Genomic DNA, 11468 nt, shown 5'->3' with positions numbered 1-11468 from the left:
TAAATTCAAGTACACACACAGACACAGTATACCCACGAACAGACAGGCCCGTTTACATGCTGTTAATAGATTAACAGTAAATTACTGGATCATTACCGTTGCTTCAGTACACTTAAGTATTTTTGTTATCTAGCGTATATACGTTTTAATTTGAAGGATTAAACCGGAAACCCAGTTGATTGAATCACTACAATTGAACTATCTTAACACGTCCCCTGTATTCTTTAACACAAACTAGCGACCCTTTACTAAGACACGCTTTTGTAAATGCAACTTTAGTTCACTGCAGATAACATTTACCGTTGTTGTTAGCACGCTGTAATGTTGTCGTGGTTTGCAGATGGCTTTATTTAACCAACCATTACAGACAGTAATGTCGAATTTGTAATTATTTATTAGTGTGCATTACTTTTTTTTCCAATCGGGCGCATCTCTACTAACAATGAACCCGTGTCAGCTGACACTACTTAATGGTAAACAATTGATGCGGTAGCTTTGCATGCTGGCAAAAATGCGACTCCGGTGGGACTCGAACCCACAACCTTTGAATCACTTCGCCTTTGCCTAGAAGTCCAATGCGCTATCCATTGCGCCACGGAGCCACCTGTTGCATACGTTGCGCATCAGGCTAATTATACGCTGTACTCCGTCCTGTTAGCACCGATGCTATGCTGCTATTCGTCCACAAGTCGCGAAACTCACAATGCAACTTTAATGAGAACAAACAATAAACTACTCCTGGTCCAAATCAAACACTGGGTGGCGCTGAAGGCCCACACAGAACACGTTTATCTCAGCAGCGACAATTAATAGTCCACCAAATAAAACCCTAGGACAGTTTACCTTTGTTCTCGAAACAACTGTAGGCTTTCAAAGATAGAGTGTACATTAGAGCTAACAATCTGTCAGACACTTGACTGCCAGACTCAAGTCTATTTTTATGCTGTATGTTTATTATTGCAACTTCCGTCTTTCAACGAATGTATTTTTCTTATTCTTACACCATCATCTGTCCTCTAAAGCAGGCCTATCAACTACATTATGATTAGGACTTTTGTGATCCATATCTCTAACCTGTAAATCTTGAATTGTAAATGTGTAAAAACAATTTTATTCATTTGGTTATTACTTTTTCACAAAAATAAACATGACATTCACAAAAGTACAGGGGGGAGAAAGAAACCAACGCACTGTTTTAATCTCCGGTTGTTAGTTTGATCCTCTTTACTTGAACAGTGTCAGTGTAAACTTTTTATTAATTTACTTTTATTGATGAAATAATGTATCATTGTGCTGGAAACAGCGATAACAAGTGAATGGGCTCATCGGAACGCCATTTAAGCGACAGGAGGGCCGGAATGAGGTTTTTACTGAACAGGTCTGCATGTTGTATGTGAAGTATGTTGTATGTTGTATATGAAGAATGTTGTATGTGAAGTATGTTGTATTTTGTATGTTAAGTATGTTGTATTTTGTATGTGAAGTATGTTGTATTTGGCATGTGAAGTATGTTGTATGTTGTATATGAAGAATGTTGTATGTGAAGTATGTTGTATGTTGTATATGAAGTATGTTGTATGTTGTATATGAAGAATGTTGTATGTGAAGTATGTTGTATATGAAGAATGTTGTATGTGAAGTATGTTGTATGTTGTATATGAAGAATGTTGTATGTGAAGTATGTTGTATGTGAAGTATGTTGTATATGAAGAAATGTTGAAGCGCGAGTCGATCCTGTTTTTCTTCTCTTGTCACGAGCCTGTGTACGAACTGAAACGCGTGCCTCAGCTCCACGCATGCGCAAGCGTGCTGACTACACACAGCGACACATACATGACGGGTAAATTAATAACTGGTTCGTTTATTAAACCAGCCGACACCGATTTAAGGGCAGTTTTCGGCCGGCGCGCGCACATCCGGTGTGGCGGATGATTACCCTCTTGACTCCCGCGCGTGTCTTTGATACATCCTGCCATCAGCGGAAGTGTCTGGGATTCGGCTCAATCCATCGCTCCAAATGGTTCGTTTGTGACGGAGACGGGGCGAAGACCATCTGCATCTCTTCCCACACCATCACCACCATCAGCCGGGCTCCACTCAGCGTCGTTCTACGTAGCACTACACCAGCACGTCGCGTGCTCCGTCGGGTCAGGCTTTTACTACACCAGACATGCGTGATTATTCCTGAGGATCCATCACGAGATCTGCGGGCGATCTGCTTATAATACGGGTTTTATTTCTAATGGACGTAGTTTTGTTATAGGTCTGCGCAATCGACGCAAGCGGCTGCCTGGACACAGGAGAGGATTAAGTTACTTGTGCCGGAGGCGGATTATTTTATTGGCCTCCTCCTGTCACGCCCGAGTCTTTGGTGATCCCGTTTCCAATTAGGAGACGTCCCTCAGAAGTCAGGTACGCTGCTGGACTCGAACCTAATAACCTTGTCTTTTTCTCCGAGCTGTCTGATTGTGAGACGAGCTACGCAGTCATACATGTCCTTTGTTGCTCATGCCTGTAGTCAGCCTAGTATTGGGTGCAGACAACAATAGAGCCCTTAATTTTTTTTTATTGTATTTATTTATTTATTTAAATCTTTTTTTCCAAATAATCCAGTGTGGACATTTTGTAGCAGTATTTATGGTCATTAAACGCACCACCACACAATGGGCGGCCGCTGTGTAGTGACACATATATAAATGCCGATGGAGGTGTTGTGGTGTTGTGCTGGTGGCTGAGGGTCGATGTGGAGCTGCTTGAGCCTCACAAGCTCCTGGAGGAAGAAGGAACACAGTGCAGACTTCAGGCTGCAGACCTGGAAGAATGCACTGTGCTTTGACAAGTGTGCAGCATTAGGTAGAGGGTGTATAGAGTTACTGGCTCTCCTGCCTCAGCAGCTCTGGCTGCCCAACCCCCTTCCCCTCACACCCACAGCGTGTTGTGGTTCCAGGCGGATCATGCCCTTTTGTCCACTGAAGCCTGACTGTACTTTTCAGGACAGGCTCCCACTAGGAAGGAATTTGCCTGCTGTTCTGACAGAACCTTTTCTCTCAGGCTGACAGCCTAAACATGTTGGGGGATCCCCTTAATAGGCTGTAAAATAATTGAATTTGCAATGTTAATGAGCTGGACCAGACCACAGAGTCCATTAGTTCAGTTGGTTAGGAATGGAAATTGCTAAAGAAAAAAGAAAAACAGCATTTTAAATCATACCTTATGTTTTTAAACATATATGTGTAATATGAAGAGCAGGAAATGCTTAATGTTTAATTAATTCATGGTTCCCCTTGAAACATCCCCTCAATACCCCTGCTCACAGTGTAAGCTAACAGTCTCATAGCTGTAGTGTCATATTTCTGAGAATTAGTTCCTCTCAAACTATTCCTTTTTAAGGTGGCAATATGCAATATGCAATATGAGTTGTAGTTGTAATCATAAGAAAACAACAGCTATAAAAAAAAATAGCAGTTTTGACATATTGTTGTCTGTGTATCGTGTTGGCATGGTAACCAGCGAGCCACAGCCCGTCCCTGTCCAAAGCTTCTGGGCTAGCATTGTAAACACCAACAGTTCCCCAGCCCTCCAAGCTCCCAGTCCAGACTGCTCGCTGCAGGGCTAACTGAGCTAACTAACCAATGGCAGGTAGCAAGCATAGTTATCAGTTACTTTAAGTAACTGCAAGTAGAGATTGAATTCATTCCCCAGAAATGTCAGAACTTGCAAGAGATCGAGGTGATTTCATATAATTGCATTTTTAAAGGGAATATTCGCCAAAATATTTAATTTATGATAATTTCAAACTGAGAAAATCAAAATGTATCAACAATATACTTTGAGGAGCTGACTTCGGCAATAAGTATCAAAGTTGTTGCTATTTAATTATCTGTTGATCTAAATAGAATCTAAAACTACACCCTGTTTTGCTTCCTCTTTTTTTCAGCTAAACTCGCTGTATGATTAACGTGACCTGGTTTTTGTTTTTCCTCCACAGACATGTCTTTCCGGCGAGGAGTGGTCAGGCAGAGCAAGTTCCGCCACGTCTTCGCCCAGGCGTGGAAAACCGAGCACTGCATCGACGATGTCAGAGTGTCCCGCGTGACGTGGGACACTTCCCTCTGTGCGGTCAACCCCAAATTCATCGCCGTCATCATCGAGGCCGGTGGGGGAGGAGCTTTCCTCGTCGTTCCGATTGGCAAGGTTCAACCCCTTCTACATCACATACAGTAGATCAATGTGTTTAAAAGCCTTCCTCTCTGCTACTAAAAGCGATATGTCAGCAGCGTTTTGATGCATCGCTGCATGTCTGGCTAATGCATATGCAGCACTTTACCAGCTAGTGGACAAAGGTTACGCTCCTGTAATGTGTTAAAGTTGTGTTAAAGTTTCTCCGTCACAGGGTCATGATTTGTACTCTCCTCTCACAGAGTGGCAGGATCGATCAGTCCTGTCCCACGGTGTGTGGCCATGCAGCGCCGGTGCTGGACATCCAGTGGTCTCCTCATGACGACAACGTGATTGCAAGTGCCTCAGAGGACTGTACAGTGAAGGTAGAGGAACACTTTCGAGGCTTGTCAAGCATGTGTGCTGGTGGTTTGTAGCTTCATATATGCAGGTCATCCTGACCACAGCTGTGAAAACTAGGTCCTTAACACATCTTTTGTCTTTGGTTCAAGTAGTGTCCGCTAATGTAAATGTGGTGTATTACTAAAATTGAACTGAAATGCTTTTAGGACTCAATGTTTTCAACACTTACTCTTCCTGAGGGGTGTTTTCTGGGAAGATACACTCTCTAGGCATTAAAGTGCACCAGATAGATAAAGATAAAGTGGCGCTAATGCAGCTGAATGGATCCAACATACACTACTATAATGGCATTTAAAAATTAATGTGCTGTTGTGTCTTGTTGATTGAAGGTGTGGCAGATCCCAGACGGGGGCCTGACGAGTCCAATGACTGACGCCATTGTGACCCTGGAGGGACACAGTAAAAGAGTGGGAATCCTGGCTTGGCACCCAAGTGCCTTGAACATCCTCCTGACTGCAGGTGACGTCATTTATCACTGCTGCCCAATGATATGATGATATAATGATATAAACTGAACAGTTGAACCCTTTCAGATCTGAAAGATCACTTGATTAGACTTCTCTTTTATATGTGAACTGTGGAGAACATCCTCTAGGAATTAAACTGTACCAGCTTTCAACAAGGCAAACGTGGCTCAAGTGCTGTTTTACATGCATTTACATAAAGACAAACAGAAGGGCGTGTGCTGGCAGACCATGATAAATGAGTTTTCTGTACCCATGTTCCCTTTCTTAACAAATGCGGTCAGTAACTACGGCAAACATGGCTGCCAACACGACTTGGCACTGTCCATATCATCCAGCGAAAAGTGACAGGTACCCATCCGTTTGTAAATGGTGAGAGTTGAAGAGCAGCTCTTATCTTACTGTGATGGTGTTCAGTGACAGCCAGTTCAAATACTACTGCATTATACACGCAAGGAATTGGATTTCCTCCCTCAGCAGTTCATACAATGCAATGCCAGTTTAAGGGAGGACGTGATTAACATGAGACATAATTACACTTATGTTGGCACGCGTGTCCCAAACACAGGCAAGAGTTAAACAATAAAGAGAATAACACTATCCTTTATTCTTCTATTATAATGTACAGGAGAAAACCACGTTAAAGCCCATCTAATCTATCAGGAGCCAAGCTGCAATTTCCTAAAAATTGGTCTCAGCTGGAAACAAAAAGTGGAAGGTTTTCTGGGCCTGAACTTGGAACAGAAGCAAGCCCATCATATTCTATAAGTCGCTGTGCATTTTGATGAAGCATCATTGATTACAACAAGGGATGTAAAAAAGAAGTCACAGAATCTTACTTTGATGACAGTTGTATTGAAGTCTATGGAAATGCATGGAGAAACCTGTCTATGTTATGTGACTTGATGAATAAATGCCTCCAGACAATCACAGAACAAACTAGAGTAGGTCAACCATTGGCATGTTATTCTTCCCTCGATTGCATTTGGGAGCGGCTCCTGTTCGCAGTATAATTTCAGTCTCATCAGCGGAAACCAGTTGGACCTGCCCCAGAACCAGAGCTAATTAGATGGAAAAATGGGTTTGTGTGTTGTGGTCAGATTTGATTGACGGTGCCAGCAACATTTTCAAATAAGCCAAGTGTCAAAGTTAAATTGAAATGCCGCTTAATTGTGAACTACATGACATCACTTTTTTTTCTTCTAAATAAGCTCTGCCCCTTTTACAGCAGTGACATAAAGTGCAGAAACTCCTCAGGTGAAACAACCCAAATGGTTCGCACCTTGGCAGATTATATTTAGGACGGCATCGCTCTAGTCAATCCCCTGCAGATGCTGTCAGCCAGTAAAACTGTATTTGCACACAAGCACACACCTGTCAAACATCAGGCTGTCTTTGTTCAGCAGATCTGAGAAAAGATTTCTTCTTTCAAGTCAAGTTGCAGACTCATAAGTCACTCACCTACGCTCCTCAGAAACCTCTTCTGGCTTCCTGTTGTTTTCTGAACTGTGCTAATGTATGTCTTGTATCGCAGCTGAATGACCTCCTCTTGGTATACAAAGTGCTTAATGGCCTCCCTCCACTGTACTCGTCGGACTGCTCTCAGTGTATATACTCAAAAGAACATTTAGCATTTATGCCCTTGAAGAATTGAATCACCTGTGTCCTGAGCTGAGAGGGATTTTAATTGAATTGAACTGGATGTTGTGTCTTCCTCTCTAGGCTGTGATAATGTGATTTGTGTGTGGAACCTGGGCACAGGGGAGCTGGTGTACCAGCTGGCTGATGCCCACCCAGACCTTATCTACAGTGTCAGCTGGAACAAAGATGGCAGCGCTATCTGTACAGTCTGCAAGGACAAGGCTCTGCGTGTCATCGACCCACGGCGGGGTACTGTCCTCAAGGTAATCTCTCTACAATTATATACACACACACAGAAGAGGTTTTGCAGCACTTTATGTAGCTTCCACATAGATGATCCTCAGTCTGTAATTGTTTTCTTAGGTCAAAGAGAAGGTCCATGATGGCACCAGGCCCATGAGAGCTGTGTTCCTCTCAGATGGGAAGATCCTGACCACAGGCTTCAGCCGTATGAGTGAGAGACAGCTTGCATTGTGGGATACGGTAATATATTGTCGCTACGAATTCTTTTCATACTCAACGATTCTGCACTGCACAAATTCATGCTCACTGTCAATGTAGTGAATAGCAGAGACCATCGAAAAGATCTCTTCTTATTGTATTTTCACCAACGTTAAGAAGAACACATACAAATAAGGTTAATGATACGAGTTTATTTCTAGCTTATCCAAGTTCACATGAGGCTTCAGCAGTCTGAGTTAGTCATATCAAGTGGACATTTTCCAAAGTTACAGTCTCTTTAGTACAAAGACTCTCATTGTGTTTCCCCGGACAGCATTTCTATGTTGAGCTGAAGTGCAGGAACAGTAACACAAAGACATTTTTTCACGACAAGGTCTATACATTTAGTTCCGTAAGTGCACTGACCATGCTGCAACCAAGGAGGGATTTTAATAGTTAGTGCCTTGGAGTTTTCTTGCAATTTTTCTATGTACAATATTTTTTGTTCTCTTTTTTTTTTTTACAGAAAGATCTCTCTGAACCTATGGCAGTACAGGAGATGGATACCAGTAACGGGGTTCTTCTACCCTTTTACGACCCAGACACAAACATGGTCTACCTGTGTGGAAAGGTTCGACCTCAGAATTGTATAAAAAACACAGATTTACCCGCCTGGTAACATGAGGGTGATTTCCCATTCATTTATTTTAGTCGTCTCAATGAAATTTTCCTCTGGCTTCCAGGGGGACTGCACCATCCGGTATTTTGAAGTGACAGACGAGTCGCCATATGTCCACTTCCTCAGCTTATACAGCAGCAAGGAGCCTCAGAGGGGGGCGGGCTTTCTTAGTAAAAGAGGTGTGGATGTCAACAAGTGTGAAATTGCCAGGTAAATGTGCTTGACTTAATAGTCTTTAAAATGTCATAAGAGATTACATTCTCTGGAGCCAACCCAAACAAATGGATTATGTACTCCTGTTTAAGTAACTTAAGATAAAAACTAAAATGGTCACCTATTAAAGGAAGTTACTGAAAATAAATGTATATATTTGATTTCATACTCTCTAGAGAATTCATTGGGCTTGGGGGCTGACAGATAGCCACAGTTAGCATCAATCTAAAATCTTTTAGTATTTTGGTGATTTTTAATTTTCTATGTAAAGAGAAATGTAGATTGTTGCACCATCTTTCAGGAAATTACTAATTTGGTGGTCTTCTGTAGATTCTACAAACTCCATGAGAGGAAAGTGGAACCCATTTCTATGACTGTACCACGAAAGGTAAGACATACAAAGCCTTTAAAAAGAGAAAGTCATTTTAAAAACAACCAATTTACATTACCTTTAATTTCAAAATGGAAACCTTCTGTGTATACAGAAAGTCTGTCCAGATCTCTGTAATAAAATGTCTCCATCTCGCCTCCCCAGTCAGACCTGTTTCAAGGAGACCTTTACCCAGACACTGCTGGCTTGGAGCCGGCTCTCCTGGCTGACGAGTGGATTGCTGGGCAGGATGCACCGCCCCTGTTAGTCTCTCTGAGCGGTGGGTACAGTGCTCCTCCTTCCAAGCACAGAGACACCATCAGAAGCAAACCCCAGCTCGTCTCACAGGATTCTGGGGCCGGGGCCGCCCCAACTTCAGCTCCTGCATCCACAACTACCTCTGTCGCCAAAGAGACGGATGAGGAGGTGCCACCGCCACGAGTAGCCACAAAGGACACGGATGGAAATTCTGAGAGGCCAAAGAGAGAGGTGAGCACACACGATGATGACCTTGCTTACCTCACATTTTTCATGCTTGAGGTCATTTTCTGACTCTTTTCTTCTTCTTCCAGGAGGATCTTCTGAACGAGTTGTTAGCTGAAATGAAGGCCTTGCGTGCTGTCGTCCTCGCTCAAAGCCAGAGGATCGAGTTGCTGGAGAGGCAGCTGGCTCGGATTGAGGATGGGGATGTATGAGCGCCACAGAGAACCACTACATTCAGAGGGCATTCTTACTAAATTCATAGACCATAGCCTTACTAGAATCAACAGTACCTTAAGCTGTGTGAGTGGGAATGTAGTGAGGGGTAGCGATGAACTTTGAATCACAGTGGCTTACAACCGACTACTCTGTTGGAAACGAGACCGCAGTTTGTTTCTGTGATTGTTTTCCAGACTGTGGCTGAGAACGAGGTGTCATCTGCGTAGAGTGACACCTGACCGTGAGTGTTGTTTTTCATAAGTTGGACTATCGTAGCAGCTATTTCGTGATGCATAGAGTGCAGCTTTGAGCTTTACAAAATCCTCCGGTCATTTTGAAGGACTTCTAGTGGCACCATTGCCTCAAATTAATGAATAAAGTAGCGGGGGAAAAAAGCGTTATATAAACACTAATGAAGGTCGACGTACTATAGCAAAGTGATTAAGCACCTCCAATATCATTTTTTTCTATGAGGCACTCACAAATGTAACCATTAGGGCTATTTAATCAGGTAGGTAAAGCTGCTAAAACTGTGATGTCGTACCAGGCCCCCAGTTGTTAACTTATCATGTGACTTGTACTTTGTTTTACTACTTCATCTTGACGCCGCGTGTAAGGTTCACAGACATCATGACCTCAACAGGGAGAATTATGTGAATAATAGTTGATGAGAGTGTAGTTGAATATTTATGTGTATCGTAATTCTGTGTAGTCATTGAAGTCAATGGAAAGGTAGCGCTTGGTGATTTTTTTACCTCATGTTTTCAGAAGAGGATAGTTGCTTTGAAGTTTTCTGTAACATCATGAGGCAAGATATTTGGAAAAAAAAAAAATAATACGGAAAACACTTTCCTTTTTCATTCTTCTGACGTGTGGAAATGCTGGTGCCCTCTAAAGAGTCATAATCTCTGCAGAAGACAAATGTTAGTCATCACTTCTGCTTTTGACTTGTGCTTTATACAGTACAAACTATTGTTCCCTAAATGCAGTGTCATTAAAACACAGATTGGCAAGTTAGTAAAAATTAAGTTAAGATGAAATGTTAAGGATTTTCTGCTGTTTGCAGTTGAATTTGTATTGATGATGAAAAGATTATTTCAATTTATTTTTTTTTATTATTCTAAGGGTTTTTTGGGGGGGGGGGGTTTCTTTGCTGTTACATTTAGAAGCATTTCTGTTAACCTTGTGTAGCAATGGTACATTCCACATCAAGCTTATCCTTACTTATAACTTACATCATTCTTTCTTTATATACTTACCTCTTAACACTAACTTTAAATCCAGTAGCAGGTGAAATGAGACTACATTGTGAAATCCCAATAAACATTCATTCCTCCTTTGTATTAATGGACTTGCCTTTTTCTGTTTTGGTTTTTTTACTCCGAGATACTGTGATTGTGCTACATGTGGTTATTTCTGTGTCGAATAATATAAATGATTTGAGTGTGTTAGGTGTGCTAAGCGACTGCTGCCTACACAATGTGAGTAGACATATGCACACACAAAACACATAACACATATAACACATAAAAGGATGCAGGGCCCTGAGGATTTTCTCACAGTATATTGGCTTATGTAGGCATTTGTTTCTGAATGTATTACACTTAATGCTTTATTAAGATGTATTTTTAAATGTAATCAGTATCCACAAGTAGCCAATTAGCATGACCAGTCAATGACGCCACATGGGAAACCACAACGTAGCTGTCTGTAGACATCAGAGTGGGTAGAATGATGCAAAACAACTTCTAAAGTTAGTTCCATTATTAATTTGAATGTCTTGAGTACTCTCATTCTCAGTAGATCTTCTAAACAAACCAAGCTACCAGCAGAGCCAACTCTGGCTCGGTGTCAATGACTGGCAGCAGGGCTTCACTTAAAATGAGAAAAAAAAGCCATAGCAGCCTTTGGGAGTTTGCAAAAAGGCTGCAGCAAATGAACAGCATGACACAGAACAATCTGTGGTCTGATGGTGCAGAGTGGTGCTGTAGTTACGCCTGGTGGTAGTCCTGTGAGCCTGTAGTTGCGTCCTCAAGCAGCAGGAGCCCAGCTGAGGGTATAAATGCATCAGGAGAATCAGCACTGAAATCAACTTAAAGTACAAGTTCACCCAAAAACAAGAAGTCATGCTCAGGCATTATCTACCCACGCCCATGCTGGTGTGAAGTCAGGTCAAGTGTTAAAGTCACAGGAAAAAGTTTCATTGCAGTGTTTTCCTAAATAGCTGAAGTAGATGGGGACTTAACGAACCTTAAATGGCTCCATACAGCTTGTCTGGCATTAACAATACATCACATTACTAATTAACACATTATTGTGTTCTGAGGTTCTGCATGTGGTTTGACCACATGGTGATGCCATACCCAAGTAGAAGCCATAG

The 11468-nt window shown here is 42.1% G+C and overlaps 1 protein-coding gene and 1 non-coding gene across 5 annotated transcripts; one reads left to right on the top strand and one right to left on the bottom strand.

Moving 5' to 3' along the window:
* Positions 1-514: 514 nt before the first annotated feature.
* On the bottom strand, positions 515-602 carry trnar-ucu. The gene is given in 2 exon segments: positions 515-550; positions 566-602. It is a non-coding gene; the product is annotated as a tRNA-Arg (tRNA).
* A 1211-nt stretch (positions 603-1813) lies between these two features.
* Positions 1814-10439, top strand: coro1b (coronin, actin binding protein, 1B). 4 transcript variants are annotated; one of them, XM_037112076.1, is made up of 12 exons: positions 1814-2147; positions 2264-2412; positions 3989-4194; positions 4422-4544; positions 4911-5040; positions 6768-6949; positions 7050-7169; positions 7654-7758; positions 7871-8016; positions 8350-8407; positions 8555-8878; positions 8962-10439. In XM_037112076.1, exons 3-12 carry the CDS (start codon positions 3991-3993, stop codon positions 9082-9084), a joined length of 1515 nt encoding a protein of 504 aa, XP_036967971.1. In that variant the 5' UTR covers positions 1814-2147; positions 2264-2412; positions 3989-3990; the 3' UTR covers positions 9085-10439. The 4 variants fall into 4 exon arrangements, with proteins under 4 accessions (XP_036967971.1, XP_036967972.1, XP_036967970.1 ...); XM_037112077.1 differs by having other exon boundaries at positions 2253-2412; XM_037112075.1 differs by having other exon boundaries at positions 1814-2412.
* The last annotated feature ends 1029 nt before the right edge of the window (positions 10440-11468 follow it).

This window comes from Acanthopagrus latus, chromosome 10 (genome assembly GCF_904848185.1).
Source record: "Acanthopagrus latus isolate v.2019 chromosome 10, fAcaLat1.1, whole genome shotgun sequence".
NCBI classification, from domain to species: domain Eukaryota; kingdom Metazoa; phylum Chordata; class Actinopteri; order Spariformes; family Sparidae; genus Acanthopagrus; species Acanthopagrus latus.
This window is presented reverse-complemented; position numbering and strand designations above follow the sequence as displayed.

Coding starts and splice junctions, on each gene's coding strand:
- coro1b (XM_037112074.1), top strand. CDS start 3,705: ATGTCAGAACTTGCAAGAGATCGAG. Junction 4,545..4,910: donor CAGAGGACTGTACAGTGAAG/GTAGAGGAACAC, acceptor TGTTGATTGAAG/GTGTGGCAGATCCCAGACGG. Junction 6,950..7,049: donor GGCGGGGTACTGTCCTCAAG/GTAATCTCTCTA, acceptor TTGTTTTCTTAG/GTCAAAGAGAAGGTCCATGA.